The 21,111-nt window shown below is 39.7% G+C and overlaps 1 protein-coding gene across 5 annotated transcripts in view; it reads right to left on the minus strand.

The window, feature by feature from the left end:
* Positions 1–21,111, minus strand: part of aak1b (AP2 associated kinase 1b) — a 97,662-nt gene that overhangs the window by 22,340 nt on the left and 54,211 nt on the right. For 3 of the 5 annotated variants that reach the window (XM_039664388.2, XM_039664386.2, XM_039664389.2), the window contains 4 exons: positions 12,274–12,378; positions 11,500–11,601; positions 4,818–4,928; positions 4,374–4,478 (listed from right to left, as the gene is read on the minus strand). In XM_039664388.2, coding sequence (XP_039520322.2) covers positions 4,374–4,478; positions 4,818–4,928; positions 11,500–11,601; positions 12,274–12,378 — 423 coding nt within the window. The remainder of the gene's footprint in view (positions 1–4,373; positions 4,479–4,817; positions 4,929–11,499; positions 11,602–12,273; positions 12,379–21,111) is intronic. The other 2 variants (XM_039664387.2, XM_089126270.1) reach the window with 2 other exon arrangements.

Raw genomic sequence — 21,111 nt, forward strand, 5'->3', positions numbered from 1 at the left:
CAAATAAAATTAGGCACATTAGGCAGATTATTTGTTTCAGATAGTTGCCTTGGCTGGCAACTAACAAATAAGTTTATGAAAGCAACATGGAAACATTTAATAATTTAATAAGAATATAAGACTGAATAAGAATAAAAACTGGGGAAAAAAGCAAATTCAACATAAATACTAAAATAATATATATATATATATATATATATATATATATATATATATATATATATATCAAAAGTTTTAGATCAGTACGATTTTTTTAATGTTTTAAAGTCTCTTCTGCTCACCAAGGCTGCTTTATTTTATGAAAAAAAAATGACAGACAGTAATATTGTGAAATATTATGACAATTTAAAATGACTGTTTTCTATTTTAATATATTTTTAAATGTAATTTGAAAGCTGAATTTTCAACATCATTACTGTTGCTGATTATCAGTTTTCAGTGTCACATGATCCTTCAGAAATCATTCTAATATGCTGATTTTATGCTCAAAAAACATAAATTATTATTTTCAATGTTGAAAACAGTCGTGTACCATTTTTCCCCCAAAAATTCTATGATGAATAGAAAGTTCAAAAGAACAGCATTTATTTAAAATATAATCTTTTCTAATATTATACATGTCTTTACTGTAACATTTGATCAATTTAACTCATCCTTGATGAATAAAAGTATTTTTCTCATTTCTTTCCCCCAAAAATAAAAAATAAATTCTTACTGACCCAAAACTTTTGAATGGTAGTGATTAATGTTACAAAAGCTTTCCATTTCAGATCAATTCTGTTCTTTTGAACTTTCTATTCATCAAAGAATCCTGAAATAAAAATGTAAAAAACTGTTTTCAACATGGATAATAATCATAAATGTTTCTTGAGCATCATATTATAATAATTTCTGTAGGATCATGTGACACTGAAGACTGGAGTAATGATGCTGTAAATTCAGCTTTGATCACAGGAATAAATTACACTTCACTATATATTCACATAGAAAACTGCTGTTTTAAATTGTAATAATATTTCACAATATTACTGTTTTTTTTGTATTTTTATCAAATAATTGTAGCCTTGGTGAGCAGAAGAGACTTCTTTTAAAAAACATAAAAAATCTCACCGATCTAAAACTTTTGACCGGTTGTGTGTGTGTGTGTGTGTATATATATATATATATATATATATATATATTGCATCCAGTGCAATCTGATTTGGGGAAGAATGACTATTTTGTGTAAACAATAAATTACAAGTAATATCTTGAACGATGACTGAAACTTTTTATTACTGGCCTTTGAAAGATGGATCGCTTGTTGTATTCCTCAACTTTGGATAAAAGCGTATGCTAAATGAATACAAGAAAATGCAAGTAATTACTTTGTCATGTCATGTGAACTTTGAACTAGAGGACTGACCCAACGCAAATCTTGCGTGAGCGGGCGGTTTGAACTTTGCTGCGGGCGGGAATGGGTGGCTAAAAAAAAACAAAAACGTGGCATCGGGAGGTAGCCTAGCGACATGATGGAGATGTTAATAAATGATGTGGAAAAGAACCTCAAACGAGGTATTTACAGCACAAAACCTAAGCAAGGCAAGTCTGACATGTATGCGTGTCTGTCTGTGTTATCTGAGACTAGCTGCTTTCAGACATGCTTTCTGCACATTTATTCCAGGACCAATAAAGCCTATGACGGAATACTTAAAGATGCTGTATGCGTTTTTTAGCGGCCTCTAGCGGTGATGTTTCAGAATGCAACAAGAGCGCTCGTGCGCGTGCTCGACCTCAAGATTTAGTTAATAACAACGATCTCAATGCAAAGGCGAAATCATCACACAACATGCTGGAAACTAATGTAAACTCCCACTGCAGTTACAATAATAGCCTACTTTTATCAGCTTGACGTTGAACTTAATGCTCTGTGCTCGTCCATGATAATGTTACAATAAACTGCATTTAGCCGACATGTGTTGTTATATAGCATAAGCCATTTCACTAACTATTCGTGTATCTTTCACAATCAGCAATGACAACATAGGTGAATGTATAATATGATAACGAAAACGGTTAGTGAACTAAACTGAACAATTTCAGTGCAACAGTAAGATCATTGGAAGTGACATTACTGTACTGAACGTGTCTGGAAATGTGTATAAACAATATGGTAGTAGTGGATGAGTGACATTAGTGAGTAGATCTAGTAAATAAAATAAGTTAGATGATAAAGCACCTACTTTTTGTTATCCTGGAACATTCTTTTGTATTCATGTCATCTTTCATGTAGCTTACCTTGCTATTTCACTAGAGTTTACTATGTTGTTCCGCGTTTTCGTCCGGAGTCGATCAGATTGACGTTTTGCCTGACAAGCTTGAGCAGATAAAACTTTTTTTGTTTTTATATTTATGTGGAGTTTGTGTTGGAGTCTGTGTTGTGCTGGAGGCAGGACGTTTTGGGGGGTTATCAGACTCTATGTCGTCAGCTAAAGTGCCGTTGGTCACATGGTTGACTGTAAGGATAGAGAGGCTCGGAAGCACGCATGCACGTCACATCTGATGGATTTCGCAGGAAATCCGACCCGGAGACCTCACATATAAATATGAATATTGGGCTTCAGAGGTAATAGCAAAACACGAAAAGTGGATCATTGCAATGTGTGATTACAACCCCTTCAAACACAGGCAATAAAAAATGATTCATTTTATATAACAAAAGTTACATATAGAACCTTTAAATAGCTAAAATCAAAGTACTTGAAGTCTAAAGAAACACACAGTAGCCTAAGCGTTTTAGATGTCCCGATAGCCTAGCAAGGGTAGTATTCATCTTCCTGATCAGTGCGTAAGAATACATGCAATACATGCATGGAAAACGAAACAAACAACCTCATGAATATCTTAAATAATAGCAATACAAATGCTTGTTTTTTCCTGCGGGATGGGAGAAGACACAAAATCAATGCATCTCTATTATTGTGCGGGATTAAATTCTCAGAGTTTTGCGGGTGTGGGCAGGAGTGGACATGCATTTTGAGGGAGCGGGCGGGAGTGTAACACAAACGTTGCGGGAGTGGGTGGTAATGGTCAGAAATTCGGCGGGCAGGATGAAGAGAACAGTCCCGTCCATGCCTCTACTTTGAACTAGTTACACTATGCACACATGAGGCTTAAAAATCTGTGAATTGTTCTGTGATGTGATTGGTGTTTCAAATGGCAATGTCGAGTTGAAAATATTTATCTTATGAGATGACTCAACGCCTGCGATATGTTATGGCGCCGTTTGATTCATAAACAATATTTATATTTAATATTTATATTTAAACAATATGAATGTAAGCCAGAGGAGAACTGGCCCCCGACTGAGCCTGGGTTCTCCCAAGGTTTTTTCTCCATCCAATCTGATGGAGTTTTGGTTCCTTGCCACTGTCGCCTTGCTTTTGGCTTGCTTTGAGCTTGCTCAGTTGGGGTTATTTAGTGTTTAGCAATGTTGTTGATCTGTGTTGTGCTACTTTCATGTTATCACTGTGAAGCTGCTTTGATACAATCTGTATTGTGAAAAGCGCTATATAAATAAATGTGACTTGACTTGACTATTATAATAAATCGTAAAGTGGAACTAAAAAAAAAAAATTCTATTCGATTCCCATCCCAAGCCATTTGAGTGCAAAATGGCTCATCTGCCTTCAACAAAACATCTCAATTCGGAATTTTCGGAACTGCCAAAAATAAAAAAACTTCTGCACAATATATATTTCACACACATATTTGTACTAGCTGCTTGCTTTCATTACAATGAGAGTGAGAAGGGTCATTCCATGTCAAATCAAGCAAATTTCAGCAACTTCCAAGTCTTTTTGTACAAAGACAAACATAATAGTCAGTGTTGTACCTGAACGCATTCATTGAATGATAGTTCATGAATTCGTTCATATTTTGGGCGAACGTGAACTGAACGAACTGTCTTACTGTCTGATGAATGTTACTGTGAACTCGTTTATTCTGGTGTCTGTGAACGCACGCTTTCTCAGTTTGCAATAGGGTGACAGCATCATTATTTTATTTTTACAGGGTTTGCTAGGTTTATTAGTAAAATATGTTGACTAGCAATCTTTATATCATTAAATGCCAACAGTGATTCAAAAATGGCAAAAAGCACTTCTTGTGTTCTGTTGTCTCAAGTTTTGCCTCATGCCTCTTTAATACTTCTTGAGTTACAGACATGCAAACTTGAGGCAAAAAAGATTGCTAAAGTCAGCACAGCAGATTTTACTAATAGACTTACAAAGAAATTTGAGCCGTGGACCTTTGGTTGAATTGACACGGAATGACCCAGAAGCAAATTGCTCACTTATTCTCAGAAAGAGGATTTGGTTCCTCAAAGCTTTTACCTTGGGAGTTCTTGGAGACCAATACTGGTATGGGGTCAAATTCATCTTCATTGGCTGTCTCAGCGCCCGGAAGCTCAAAGCCTGAGATCAAACAGGAGTCTGCAGCTAAGAGGTGATGAAAGTTGGGGCAAATGACAGTTTATGGGTAAAAGATTTAAGAGGGCGGGTGATGGGGAGAAAAACAGATGGGTGACAAAAATACAGCACTGTTAGCATGATGTAAACCCTGAAACTTTAACATTAATGTTCACTTTACAAAAGCTAAATGAATTTCAAGAAAGTCCATATGGTATTTAAATAATAATTAATTAATTATTAATTAAAATTAATTAATAATAATCATTTTTTATTCCAGTCAAATGTTCAGTGTTGTCACCAAGTTATATGCTGCTCCAAGGCACATAAGCTATAAATGACAGAAAAACAATAAATGATTGGTTGTACCTGGTATGTTCTGGGAGCTGCCTCCAGAGATATCTACAAAGTCATCCAGACAGGAGGCGGAGCCAGAGGGGAGTGAACAGCCAAGCAGGGAGTCCTCACCGATCAAAGGGTCTGTAGTGCAGTGGAGAGAAGCACCAGGGAAACACACAAAAACATTAAATCACAAAAATGCTAACTACATAAAAAATCAGGGGGTCATATCATGATATTTTATTTTTTTGAAGGTCCACTTATAATGTCGAAGGATACTGTGCGTCAATACAGTTTATCATTATAATCATTTCCTACTATTTTTCTGACCCTTCTGATGACTTTTAAGATATGCCGATTCAACCGAAGGTTTTGCTTCCCCATACACACACCAAACAGGTGCATGTGGAAATTTAATACATACATGTGTTCAACATCTGTCAACAAGATGTGGCAACTTAGTTTTTGCAACCTATTTTCAATATATAAAAATTTACAGTCCAAAAAAAGGTCAGTTGTTTATTGTCAATAGTGTAGCGATGTATGAAGCATAACTCGCACAGAATTAACTTTCAAACCAAGCAGATTTCTGTTCTGCGTTGCCAAATTAAACCTGTTGCCAAATCATTCCTAAGCACAATTTCTTTTTAAATAGCTGAATTTTGCCTTCAATATGACTGCACCAATACAGTACAGTACATTGAAGTAATTTATATCTTAAGTTGAAGGAAATTCTCATTGACCCCTTTGATATGCTTAAAACACTGATTAACTGCTTAAGGTGCATCTTTAATAATGTGGAGGGGAAAAGGATTAGGGAAGCAGGGTTTTTAAAGGTCCCCTGACATGGGTTTTTTGTATTATTTCAATGTTTCCTGGGTTCCCCTTATAATGTTAGTATGTTTTTTAGATCAAAAATAGTCAAAATTTACAAATAAAAGGCATTTTTCCTAGCCTGATTTTAGCCTCTGCTTAGAACGGTCTGTTTGAAGGGGCGTGTCTGCTTTGGGATTCAATGTAACTGCCCACTGCTGTGATTGGCTGACATGCTTGCATATGAAATAGCTACATATTACATGTGAAACTCTCTTGAATACGTTTTACTACAGCTATTATACGTTTTTACTATTACAGATATCGAGATTACTGATTCGTGAGAAGTTTTTGAAGTATTTAGATTCTCATCACATAAAATGTTGCTGAGATGAGCATTTAGCAGCAGATGACAGTCTGTCAATTGCGAGAATGAAGATCTTATTATTGTAATGCAGTTTCTGCACTCTCTGCTTTCACCAATGCAGACACTATGATGTACATACGGTAAGAGCTTCGTTGTGCAGTGTAACGCAGTTTCTGTTCTCTCTAAAGCCCGGAACTCGTCTGCTCTCGTCGAGGTAAAAAGCTGCACTTGAACTCACCGAGAGAACAGCAGCCGATTGTCAGCTATAGTCTAATGTGCGTTCTGCGCCTGCATTTAATGAGCCAACTGTCTATTTCTGCAGATATATTAGTCTATATTCGTCATTCAAAAAAGAAAACCGACACTGCCGGCTGCAGATCTCGCAGATACACATAACATAAACAAAGCAGCGCTTGCTGACTGTCAGCTATAATGTGCGTTCTGCGCCTGCATTTAATAAACCAACTGTCTATTTCTGCAGATATATTAGTCTATATTCGTCATTCAAAAAGGAAAACCGACGCTGCCGGCTGCAGATACACATAACGTAAACAAAGCAGCGCGTGCTTACCGTTCTGAATATCAATCCTGCAAAACACTTTCTTTAAATAAGATTATTTTCATCCTACTCAAAGAAACGATGTGAAATACAAACCCAATTCCATAAAAGTTGGGACACTGTACAAATTGTGAATAAAAACAGAATGCAATGATGTGGAAGTTTCAAATTTCAATATTATATTTAGAATACAACATAGATGACATATCAAATGTTGAAAGTGAGACATTTTGAATTGCCATGCCAAATATTGGCTCCTTTTCGATTTCATGAGAGCTACAAATTCCAAAAAAGTTGGGACAGGTAGCAATAAGAGGCCAGAAAAGTTAAATGTACATATAAGGAACAGCTGGAGGACCAATTTGCAACTTATTAGGTCAATTGGCAACATGATTGGGTATAAAAAGAGCCTCTCAGAGTGGCAGTGTCTCTCAGAAGTCAAGATGGGCAGAGGATCACCAATTCCCCCAATGCTGAGGCAAAAAATAGCGGAGCAATATCAGAAAGGAGTTTCTCAGAGAAAAATTGCAAAGAGTTTGAAGTTATCATCATCAACAGTGCATAATATCATCCGAAGATTCAGAGAATCTGGAACAATCTCTGTGCATAAGGGTCAAAGCCGGAAAACCATACTGAATGCCCGTGATCTTCGGGCCCTTAGACGGCACTGCATCACAAACAGGAATGCTACTGTAATGGAAATCGCAACATGGGCTCAAGAATACTTCCAGAAAACATTGTCAGTGAACACAATCCACAGAGCCATTCACCGTTGCCGGCTAAAGCCCTATAGGTCAAAAAAGAAGCCATATCTAAACGGGAACCAGAAGCGCAGGCGTTTTCTCTGGGCCAAGGCTCATTTAAAGTGGACTAGCAAAGTGGAAAACTGTTCTGTGGTCAGACGAATCCAAATTTGAAGTTCTTTTTGGAAAACTGGGACGCCATGTCATCCGGACTAAAGAGGACAAGGACAACCCAAGTTGTTATCAGCCCTCAGTTCAGAAGCCTGCATCTCTGATGGTATGGGGTTGCATGAGTGCGTGTGGCATGGGCAGCTTACACATCTGGAAAGGCATCATCTAGGGTTGTGCCGATAGACGATAGTATCGTGTATCGACGATAGTCTGAGATATCGCCGATGGCAGATGCCTTTGACGATATCAATACGATAATTGGCTCGTTTTACCATAATGTATTAAATTATTATTATTATGCCTATTATTTTTATTATAAAGCTAGTATTGTTATTAAATTAATAGGAACTACAATTAATTTGCCTTGCCTAAATTTACAATCATCCTCATAACAATTGCAATCCTCATAACAATTGCAACAATACCGACACGCACTAAGGACTCCTCTAAGAGAATGTTTTTAAAACAGACTAAAAAACATCCCACATCAAAATTGAATTGCAAGTTGATCCATTCACAAATTATCAAGTGTGATCGTTTTAACAGACGCAAAATTCAATTTCCTACAGATCCAAGATGAAAACGGCACCGTTGTTCGTCAGTATTTGTTTCCGTAACACATTAACAAAACGTTTAATGACACTAAAACAATACAATTACTAAATAGTATTAATAATAATATCACTAAAATAGTATTAATTACCGTTATCATCGTCGTCTCTGAGGGAACGCGGCGTTAATGCAGATGGCGAAAGCAGTCCGTTTTTACTTTCACTTTCAGAGATTGAGCGCGTTTGCATGCGACGACGATTATGATTATGTTGAATTAACTTGACAATGCTTGTGGTAATGTAAACGCATTAACCCGTTTTTCTTTATCAGAGTCAAGTCATAAGTGTATAAGTATATAAACCGATCGACTCAGCTAGACGTTTGGCCCTTGCTCTGGTTTCTCCCGGCATTTAAAACACATTAACCCGCGTACTTCGTGCTTACTGAAGTGCCCATGTGAAGTGCATCCAGACAGAGAGCGCAATGGTAGGGGGCCACATATCGCAAACTCCGACTCTTTCTGACCCAAGAAATAAACGTGTTTTCATCTCGTGCAGAAATAGGCCCTAGTCAAAATGCTGCATGTAACGGCATGAGGATAGGCTAATGTGTCCGTAAATTTCCCGTTGACAAACAAAAGTATGATCTTTTTTTTACCTCACTATACTAGGAAATAACCTGATCCTATTAATAAACTCCACCTTTGCAAGCAAAATAGAAAAAAAGATTCTCGTTTATAAAACGAAGTAGGCTAATAAAACAAGCAAATTAATGAGTATGCTAAAAAATCAAGTTAATAATCAAATAAGTTAGCCCCGCCCCCTCACGATAATATCGTGTATCGCCGATCTCACAGGCTGACGATAGGACGATATGAAAATGGAGCATATCTCCCAACACTAGCATCATCAATGCATCAAAGGTATATCCAAGTTCTAGAACAACATATGCTCCCATCCAGACATCGTCTCTTTCAGGGAAGACCTTGTATTTTCCAACAAGACAATGCCAAACCACATACTGCATCAATTACAACATCATGGCTGCGTAGAAGAAGGATCCGGGTACTGAAATGGCCAGCCTGCAGTCCAGATCTTTCACCCATAGAAATCATTTGGCGCATCATAAAGAGGAAGATGCAACAAAGAAGACCTAAGACAGTTGAGCAGCTAGAAGCCTTTATTAGACAAGAATGGGACAACATTCCTATTCCTAAAGTTGAGCAACTTGTCTCCTCAGTCCCCAGACGTTTGCAGACTGTTATTAAAAGAAGAGGGGATGCCACACAGTGGTAAAAATGGCCTTGTCCCAACTTTTTTGAGATGTGTTGATGCCATGAAATTTAAAATCAACTTATTTTTCCCTTAAAGGGCACCTATTATGCCCCTTTTTACAAGATGTAATATTGGTCTCAGGTGTCCCCAGAATGTATTTGTGAAGTTTCAGCTCAAAATACCCCACAGTTAATTTATTATAACCATTTGAAAATGTCATTTTGGGGCCTGCTTAAAAATGAGCTGTTTCAGGGGGTATTCCACCTTAAATGCAAATGAGCTGCATATCCCCGCCCTGCCTTTGGATGAGGGCGTAACTTGATACCTATGGCAGGCAGTCGGTACTGAGAGAGTGAAGAGACGCGCCGTATTGAATGTCATTCAGCGTGCGTTTGAATCGGAATATATAAATAGTATGAAGAGACTCCGGCAGAATAAACATATGAGAATGGACCAGTACGTCTCGGTATGGTTATTTGATACTTTTATGTACTTTAGAGTTGTAATAGCGTCCCATTTGAAATGATGGATGTCCAACACACACACACACACACACACACACAGACACTAGCGCAATTTTTTGAAACTACATACACATTCTGTGATAAAGTTTGCTACGTACGAGCGAAATTACATTTATGCGAGGGACCTGTGGCGTCATGTTTAGCTACTTGTCATAGGTGCTTCTGTGGCAAATGTGAGAAGATGGCTAACTTACAGAACACCAACATATATATATTTTTAAATATATTGTATTAAAAACTGCATATATTTATAAACGTGTGGTTACACACTATACAAACAAGGTTTTAAATTATATACACAGACATCCTACGACAGTAATAACTTTAGACGCATTTGTTGTTGAATTGGCTGACATTGACTGAAAAGACTATTTGCTCAAAAATCATAAAATACACTTACTGTTACTGGGGTGACGGTGGATCGCAAACAGTAGACGACAATCCACACTTGAGGATTAACTTTTAAGCCACAACAACAGGATTAACCCACGAGTCCACGACAGAACATACATTTACGTTTCCAAGAGACATTACCGGCTGTCGTCGTTGAAACAATGAAGGATGGTGTGTACAGATCACCGAGGGCGGGGTCTAGGCCACAGCCACACTGTCAATCAACCCCCTGTCTCCCGTTCTACGTCACAAAGACCTGGATCTCAGAACAGCTCGTTCTGAGACAGTGCATATGATTTATTGAGATTGTAAAAAAACTACTGGATGGATTTTTATCATTCTAGGGTGGTTTTGCTCACACACTGCCAACACACATTTATGTTCAAACACCATGTAAAAGGGAATTTTCCATAATAGGTGCCCTTTAAAATTATGCATTTTCTCAGTTTAAACATTTGATATGTCATCTATGTTGTATTCTAAATATAATATTGAAATTTGAAACTTCCACATCATTGCATTCTGTTTTTATTCACAATTTGTACAGTGTCCCAACTTTTATGGAATTGGGTTTGTAGTCTGGCTTGACTTACTGATGCATAAACAGTATCGAACGATTTTGAGAGAAAGATTAACTAACCTCCTGCCTGTTGGACCATACAAAACTTTGGTTTGGTTTGCTTTGGAGTTGAGTTGGCGCATTTCCATAGAAAATAAAATTAACCCATTGTTTCTTCAGAGGTACAGACGAAGGAACTAAAAAATACTTTTGTGTTCATTTGTACATCCGAACACTGAGCAACTGCCATGCTTCGCTCGTTTGCAAGCCATGATATTTCTCGAGGAAAAACTCAAATCTCCTATTTCCCTAGGAAAAAATAAAACCGCGCCTGCGCATGTTCGTACTTCCTGTTCCTAGCTCGTTTTCTCAGTCGGGCCAAATTCTCTGGGCGGGCAAAGCAGAGAAAGGGGAGTAACCTTTCCCCTAAATGACGTTATATAGTGGGAGATTCTAGATCAGCACGTCTGAGATGCAGACGGAGGCAGAGAAGAGAAAAATAGCCAAAGCTCGGTTTACACCAATTGAAAATTCTAGACACGAGGGGATCAAATACAGTCTAGGGGAATTCATATTAATGTTCAAAAACCTCAGAAAATGAAAACTTCATGTCAGGGGACATTTAATCTGGGAAATCAGTCATAGCCTGAGGCACTCTCTCCACACAAAGAAAACATTCTCTCACCCCTGAATATCTGACAGGGTGTTATAATGCTGGGCAGAGGCTCTTCTGCCAGTCTCTGATGCATATTTTTACCTGCCAGTGCTGATAATATTGGTTCAGCCTCCACAGGATGCAGGTGAGCCTGAGGGGGCTCCAAGCCAGGAATCAGAGAGTCCAAACACACGTCTGTTTTGACTGGTAAGAGCAAGAGAGAGAGGAAAGTCAAAGAAAACAGATGATGCCAGAATATATATTTTTTAGAACATCATCAAACACATCACAATATCTTTTATATCACATAAAAAAAATAAAAAAAAAACAATAAAAAAAAACAACCACAATTCATTTTTCTGTTGGACTTTGTGATGCCTTGATGCCATTGACTCACTGAACCCTGTCTATTCTCTCAACAATGGACATCATAAGAACTTCGCTACTTTGAGCCCAACATGATAAGTAGATTCTTCAAGGTATCGTGGAGAGAAGGGGTGTGCAAGTCATGTAAACTAACTACAGGTGTACCTCAGAGTTCGGTGCACAGCCACCTCATCTTTTATTTAAAACCACATTATTGTGGTGACCCATCACTAAAAGATAAATCCCTCAGCTTTTTCTTCCAATGCAATTCCATAACACACAGCTAAAACTGTCATTTCAGCCGTTTGTGTCGATTTCACAATAACTATACAAATCCATTTTTGCCTCAAGTTAAATTGTATGTGGCAAGAGGAGAAAATCGCAAGCTATCAAAATTACAGGGACTGGATGAATATAGAAAATATCCTTTGTCTCAAAGAATAGGAAAGTGTTTAGTATAGCTTTTGTAAAAGGAGCAAGCACACAGAAAGACAGTGAGTGAGAGCTTACCACCTCTGGTGTCGTCCATGGAGCTGCCGAAGGGGTCGGCCATGGACAGCAGATCAGGCAGCATGAGGGAAGTATCTGGAGACTTCAGGCCCTCTATCAGCTTCTCTGTAAGTCAGCCAGTGGAAACAGCAAGCGTTAGCCAGAATAAACACAGAAATGTAGCCATGCATAAACTAAGAGGAAAGGGTAAGGACAATAGAGGTTTGAAAGCCAGACTGATGATTAGAAAAAGTTAACTTGCACGGACGGAAATAAACCACAGAATAATTATCCATGGGTCTAAATTATACGTTGCACAATTCAGGCAAAGACAGTCTTTTACCCACTCTTGTATAAGACTCACTCATGGTCATAATCAAACTTAGATCTAATATTGTCACATGGAAACGATGTTGAGGATGTTAAAATTCTGCAGCAAAGCGATTTCATCTCAGATCATTATCTATTCCATTTAGCCAAGGCTGAAAAACCAACTCCCTGTTATGGTAATTATAGATCCTCTTCTTAATATTATTAGTTCATCATTGTCATTAGGCTGTTATTAAACTAGTTAATGACAGAGATATCACAACTCAAACCAAAAAGACATTGTAAGACTGGAAAACTAGAACTGGTTGATATAATCAGGCTGAAGAGTGTCTTCTGAAGACAAAAGGACCTTGCTTGAACACACACACACACACACACACACACACACACACACACACACACACACACACACACACACACACACACACACACACACACACACACACTCTCTCTTGCAGAGGAAACTCACACAAGAATATATATGGTTTTAATGTGAATGTGACAATCATTAAGGAGTGTTTGATATTATTTTGAAAGTCTCAGGGTGACTGGTAATAATGTCTCATTCCCAAACAAATAAAAGAAAAGGTAATAAGGTTTTTAAGAATATAGAAACATCTTGCACAAAGAAGGATGTGCCTTTGACTTCACACGTCTGGCCCTTTTGTCTGAATGCAATTTACAACCAAGCAAATGGTATGCCCCCAATAAACATGGCAGGGGGATTCAGTAACTTTCCATTGTAACCTGGTGATTTACATATCAGGTGAGGTCTGATTATAAAGGGAGATGTAACAAGAGTTCGGGGCTGCCTTTCTGTATTCAGATCAGCCCATGATGTTGTGTCTTCTAGCCTCAGCTCATGTAATATGTTGGGTAAAGTTCTTTGAAACATTTAATGGTTTGCATTGATTATCTTGTGGAATTGTAAAAATACATTTACCTGACGTAATAAATTGTTATATTTGGCTATTCTAACAGACTTTGACTTTATTTTCATTAGAGTTAAAAGGAATAGTCAAGCATTAACGCATTAAATGATGCACAGATATCATTGATAAAACCTTTTCATTTTATGGAGTCAGATGAAACGAGTTAATACATAAATTAAATTAAAAGATTAAATGTGTTGCATTTAATTTAAATTCACTTTGCCATGGAAGAGACGGAACACGCTTGAAACCTTCACCATGAATCGAACCCCGCCATTGGACCGATTTCGTGCCCGACTTTACAGTGGTGACACGCCTCCGTGATCGCAACAGATGGATTTCGCGAGCAACGTCCTTTCCAACAAAATATGGGGATCTTAAAATCAAGTATAGCTGCGAGCAGTGATTGCGGGCCCAAGCCGGTGGCACCTAAAGGCACCGGGATGGTGGTACCGCCGGCTTTGGCCCCTTATCGCTGCTCACAGCTATCTTTATACATTTATATATATATATATATATATATATATATATATATGAAGAGCTCTTTTCCAAAACGCGTTAAACAACATTTTAAAAAAAAATGAGTTTGTCGTGTCATTCTGCTGTGGACAGAACCCTTTCACTGCTCCATCAACGTTTCATGCCGAATCGCTATATTTCCTTGTTTAAAATGTACTGCAAGATACAGTTTCTTTCCAAGCCGCGATAAGCGCCAGCCCTGTTTTTAGCCTAAACACGATAAATCCTCAAATTCAATGAGCGCTCTACACAATCCAGCACGGCGGCACTCTGAACAGAGGTTTATTATGTTCATTTATTCCTCAAAATGAGTCCTAGTTTTCTAGTCGACTAGTAGTAGATCGTTTAAGCCATTTGTATTATCAGTAATCACATATATTGATTTAATTAAATGGGAGAGAAACCATATGAGCGTTTTTAATTGCATATTCCGCATCTCAACATATGCATAAAGCTTGCCACAAAGAACCGGCAAAAGTAATGATTATGCATGAAACATTTGAATTGTTTATTAATAAACTAGTGTTTTCTGTCAGTGTCAGCAACAAAGATAAAGTTGATGATGCTTACTCGCCATCTTCGCAGTGAACGCGCATAGAGAAACGCATACTTCGAATTAGCCTACATACGCAGAGATATGAACCGAAACACCGCGATGCTTGCCTCACACAGGCCTGAGAACTAAGCTACAGAAAGCTTTAAATATCTACTTTTAAACAAAACAATTAAAAACTAAAATAAATTGGCAACTCTCTGCGTATGTAGGCTAATTCGAAGTATGCGTTTAATATGCTCCGGTTCACCTGCGCGCCTCTGTGTCCTGATTATATTGTCTGATATTTACTTCTAATGTATTAATCCAGTCAATTTGTCGATGAAACATTTATTAAAATGAAGATACAATTTATATGAAACGAAATTTACAAGCTTTCTACAAAACAAAACTTAATAAGTGGTCAAAATCAGAATCAGAATCAGAATCAGAATCAGAATGGGTTTATTCGCCCTGAATGTTTGTACATACAAGGAATTTACTTTGGCCGGAAGGTGCAAACATATAACATACAGCATATAGCGTACATACTATAATAACACAAAAGTGTGCCCACATGGGGTACCTAATAAAGTAATAGTGCAGATATGATAAAGTGCAAAAATGAGTTCAAATTTGAGGTCAGTGTCACTGAGAGCTCCAGGCCTTGTTAAGGAGGCCAGTAGCAGAAGGGAAAAAACTGTTCTTATGGCGAGAGGTGCTGGTTTTGATGGACCGCAGCCTCCTGCCAGAGGGGAGTAGCTGAAACAGGGAATTACCAGGGTGAGAGGGATCTGCCATAATCCTCTTTGCACGTTTCAGCGCCCTTGAGGAGTACAAGTCCCCGAGGGAAGGCAGACTGCAACCGATCACCTTCTCCGCTGTACGGATGATACGCTGCAGTCTGCTCTTATCTTTGGCCGTGGCAGCAGCATACCAGGTAGTGATGGAGGAGGTGAGAATGGACTCTATGATAGCTGTATAAAATTGCACCATCATTTTCTTCGGGAGCTTGAATTTACTCAGCTGCCGTAGGAAGTACATCCGTTGAAGTGCTTTCTTGGAGAGGGAGCTGATGTTCAGTTCCCACTTTAGGTTCTGGGAGAGGATAGTGCCCAGGAAACAGAAGGACTCCACAGTTTTTACTTGGGAGTCGCGTAGGTTAATAGGGATAGATGGGGCTGTGCCCCTTCTAAAGTCCACAACCATCTCCACTGTCTTTAGAGCATTGAGCTCTAAATTGTTCTGGCTGCACCAGGACACCAAGTTGTCAACTTCCCACCTGTAGTCAGACTCGTCTCCATCAGAGATGAGCCCAATGAGGGTGGTGTCATCGGCAAACTTCAAAATCTTGACGGATGCGTGACTGGAGGTGCAGCTGTTGGTGTAGAGGGAGAAAAGCAGAGGTGAGAGGACGCAGCCCTGAGGGGAGCCGGTGTTGATAAACAGGGGCTCAGAGACTAGTGACCCCAGCCTAACGTACTGCTTCCTGTCAGACAGAAAGTCCGTAATCCACCTACAGGTGGGATATGGTACATTGAGCTTGATGAGCTTGTCCTGTAGCAGGGCAGGGATGATGTTATTAAAGGCGGAACTAAAGTCCACAAACAAAATCCTGGCATAAGATGCCGGAAAATCCAGGTGCTGGAGGGTGAAGTGTAGGGCCATGTTGATTGCGTCGTCTACAGACCTGTTGGCCCTGTAGGCAAACTGCAGGGGATCCAGGAGAGGGTCTGTGATTGATTTGAGGTGGGCCAGCACCAAACGTTCAAAGGACTTCATTACCACCGAGGTCAAGGCGACGGGTCTGTAGTCGTTATGTCCTATAGGCCTTGGCTTTTTGGGCACAGGGATGATGATGGAGGACTTAAGACAAGCTGGTACATGGCATGTCTCCAGGGAGGTGTTAAAGATGGTGGTGAACACAGGAGATAGCTGGTCCGCACAATGCTTAAGGGTGGCTGAAGAGATGGAGTCTGGTCCGGCTGATTTTCGTGGGTTCTGCTTCTTAAAGATTCTGTTTACTTCACTCTCTTGAATAGAGAGAGCCAACGCTGTGGTGTGGGGAGGGAGCACTGGTGGACAGGGGTGCAGAACAGGACTGTCCAATTGCCTGTCGAATCTACTGTAAAATTCATTCAGGTCGTTAGCCAAGCGAGAGTCATTAGTTGTGTGGGGGGCTCTGGGCTTGTAGTTGGTAATCTGCCTAAGCCCCCTCCAGACAGAAGCGGAGTCGTTAACAGAGAACTGGTGCTGCAGCCTCTCTGAATACAGTCGCTTAGCCTCCTTCACGGCCTTTCCGAACCTTTTTTTCGACTCCTTGAATCTATCTCTGTCCCCACTCCTAAATGCTTCCTCTTTCTCCAACCTCAGCCTTCTGAGTTTACCTGAAAACCAGGGCTTATCGTTGTTAAAATACACCCTGGTGCATGTTGGAATACAGCAGTCTTCACAGAAGCTGATATATGACGTAACAGCCTCCGTGTGCTCATCCAGGCTATTGGTAATGTACCGGAACATATCCCAGTCAGTAGAGTCCAAACACGCCCGCAGATCCTCTAAGGCCTCACCGGTCCACTGCTTTGATATCCTCACAGCAGGTTTACAGAGTTTTAGTTTCTGCCTGTAAGCAGGAATCAAGTGGACCATGGCATGGTCAGAGTGACCCAGTGCTGCACGAGGAACTGCGTGGTAGGCTCCACCCACCGTAGTGTAGCAGTGATCCAGAGTGTTACCTTTTCTGGTTGGGCAGTTGATGAATTGCCTATATTTGGGGAGATCATGGCTAAGATTACCTTTGTTAAAGTCGCCAAGAATGATAACTAAGGAATCCGGATATGTTCGCTCCACACGTAATATCTGATCGACGAGTAAGCGATGTGCTTCTTTAACATTAGCTGCCGGCGCTATATAAACACCGACCAAAATAAACGATGCGAACTCGCGAGGCGAGTAAAAGGGCTTGCAGTTTATAATAAATGATTCCAAGTCCGGGGAACAATGTTGTAGAATCGCTGTAACATCTACACACCAGCCACTGTTAATATAAAAACAAATACCTCCACCTTTCGTTTTGCCGGAAAGAGCCGCGTCTCGGTCCGCTCTCAGCAATCTAAAGCCGGTCAGTTGTAATGAAGAATCCGGGATTAGATCGCCCAGCCAAGTTTCCGAGAAACATAGGACAGACGCTGCAAGGAAATCTCTGCTTCTCACCAACAATAGCTGTAGTTCATCCATTTTGTTGCATAGTGAACGAACATTCGAGAGAAAAATGCTTGGTAGCACTGTACGATTGCCGCGTCTGCGAAGACGCACAAGAGCACCCGCTCGCTTTCCCCTTTTCCGCCCACATTCCTTTGCTCGCTCCGAGCCGAACCCGGCTTCCACTAGAATGTCCATTATTTCTGCCGCTGGAAGCATAAAAGTGGGAAATAAATCCGCTGGAATTGTTTGTTTGATGTTTAAAAGCGCTTCTCTTGTTAGAAAACGCCGAAAATCATGGCAAGACACTGAGTTAACAAACAAAACAAAACAAAGCAAGACGCACCATCCGACCATGGCTGCCATACGCGGCGCCATTTTGTGTCTAAATCATGCAAAATCATGTCTGACGCACTCCAAATATTTTCCGATATTGGGCAGCTTTTGAATTTTGATCCTATCTTACTCATCTCATGCGGTTCCCTTTTCATAGCCTACTCAACATAAATGAAATAATAAAAATAAGTAATGTAATATTATTAAAAACAAATGTGAAATGTTTATTTTGTTTTTTTTTTAACTTATATTTAAGCGTCATGCTGCTCCGCTTTGCTCACATGTTATGTAGCCTGTGTGTGTGTGCATGTGCTGGAGGGGTGCCCATCCCTTTTTTGAATATCGTTATCATATATTGATCATTTTTAATAATTTGTTTTTTTCATGCATATTTTGAAATTGGTATTAATTTGTTTTTTTCATGCATATGTTGAAATTGGTACTATTTGTTTGAGGTTTGACTCTTTACTAAAAATGACTTTACTAATAATGATACAAAAAATGGATGGATTTATAGCGTTTTGGAAAAAAATAAAATTAACTTTTAAATTATCATTAACAATATTGTTGTTTGATTTAATAATTATTGTTCAAAATGTTCAGACTGAACCAATAAAACATTTAAACAGGATAATTTGAATATTCACAAAATGTGTGGGTCTAGGTAAAAAATGTAGTTTTCCTGAAAACTATTGAAATGGATTTATAGCGTTTTGGAAAAGAGCTCTTCATATATATATATATATATATATATATATATATACATACACATATATATATATATAAAGCCGGTGGCACCGCCACCTTGGTGCCTTTAGGGTTATTCTGTACGACGTGCAAAAACGTAACCCCCGCTTTGACTGTCAAAAAGAAGTGTATTGTAGAGCTTGCATCAATGCGGACTCGATGCGCTGTGCGCTGTAACTCCATGTGGCTTTAAGCGCATCATTCTCCACTCGGGATGCGCATAAGCGCTTTGTGCCACACTGTACTGAGCCTTTCATATCATAATGCAGTGACGCAATGACAGATTATTAATTGCCTTTCTTGTTCTGTTCTATCTATTATATGTTGATAATAGATAGGACAGAGCACTAAAAACCTCAAACAAAGCACTAAAAACTTAAGCTGTTTGCTGTGTAGTCTGAGAATGAGCTGTTTGATTTGCACCCTCTTCCTCTTCACTGTCCTCCGTAAAAAACAGCTATTCAGGTCCATGTTGTTCTAGAAAGTTTGTATGTTGCTGCCTCATTTAACATCTCTGCTATACATTTAAAACATGTTGTCTCAATTTTATAACAGCCATGGCTATATCTAAAATAATTAATCTTTTTGATTTTTGTTATCTTGTTTTTCATGAATGTATTTTACAACAATACAAAGAGCAATATGTATTTTCCACTAATATAGTTTGTAATGGCTTTTTTGTCATAGATTATAATCATATATTTTTTGGATTTGTTATTTATCTTTATAATGAAGTTGTCTGTATTAAGTAGATTGTGTTTAACACACACAAGAGTGATTTATTAGTTCAACACATAGTTATAGAAATTCTACTTTATCTAAAAAAAACCTGCACTTTACACACACACACACACACACACATAAATACATGTAAATAAAAATACAAAAAAGAAACATCAAATGTGTTTTTAATCAGAGTATTATTTTATACAGAAACAAATATTTGTAATTCAGATAAGAATGAAGTTAGTGTTTTAAAGTCTTTTTAAAATCAAAACAAATATATTGAAATATAGCACATGAATTTTAAATTCATTCAGCTTCAATTACAAATACAATCTTACTTTTATTTAAAGCAAACTATACATTTAAAAGATGGGGGTTATATGCCTATTTTGTCATTTTAAAAAAAAATACAAAATTGTTATGCAAAAAGACAAGGACTTAGAGACAAGGACTTGTAGGAAAAATCGCAGCCAGCCACACACACACACACACACATAAACACAGACAACAGCCTGCCGCGTCGTGGAGGAGGCCGCAGGCAGGCGTCTCAGCCCCCGCGTGGCGTTTCTGAGACGGGCTGCTCAGTGATGACGTCGAGTGTTTCTCAGGAGGAGGTAGCAGGCCCCCTCCTTCCCCCGGTGGAGGGCCGGGGGAGAATCTTTTGTTCTCAGCTCCCCGCTGCTCACCCACGGGTGGGCAGTACCCTGAGTTGGTTAAAGAAAGACTTGACATCATCACTGAGCACACAGACTGGAATGAGTGCGCTCGACGTCCCAGTGCGTCTACCCTCTCATTCCTCTCTGTCTCTGAGGGTGCGGAAGGGAGCGTGTGTCTTCCCTCGACTACGCCACTCCCCTCCCCCTCTATCGCCAGACCCCCGGCAGAACAGACCTCCGTGGAACGCTGGTCCTTCCCTGGTCTCTTCTGTCGGGGAACGGGGCACGACTGTGCATCCGCACCGGGTAACCCCTGGGCGCATGCCGGTCTCCCCGTCCAGCTGCCCCTCCGGGGGGAAGTCTGTGGTTCGCATGACCCCGCTGGTTCAGTTCCTGGCAGCTTGGCTAGAGCTCCCCGGTCTGTCCCGCTGGGTCATCAGAACGATCAGATTCGGCTACGCGATTCAGTTCGCACGGACTCCTCCCCGTTTCAGGGGAGTTCGCTCCACTATGGTCGGCAGCAATGCCCCTGTCATGAGAGCGGAGATTGCGACCCTGCTGGCGAAGGGTGCAATCGAGACGGTCCCTCCAGCCAAGGTGAGGTCCGGGTTTTACAGCCCCTACTTCATTGTCCCCAGGAAGAACGGTGGGTTACGACCGATCCTGGACCTGCGCATTTTGAACCGTACTCTCCATCGGCTATCGTTCAAAATGCTCACAGCCAAACGCATTTTCGAATGCGTCCGGCCTCAGGATTGGTTTGCAGCGATCGACCTGAAGGACGCGTATTTTCATGTCTCCATTTTGCCTCGACACAGACCGTTTCTTTGGTTTGCTTTCGAAGGCCAAGCATGTCAGTACACGGTTCTCCCATTCGGGT

Source organism: Pimephales promelas, chromosome 23 (genome assembly GCF_988280905.1).
Source record: "Pimephales promelas chromosome 23, fPimPro1.hap1.1, whole genome shotgun sequence".
Classification (NCBI taxonomy): Eukaryota; Metazoa; Chordata; class Actinopteri; order Cypriniformes; family Leuciscidae; genus Pimephales; species Pimephales promelas.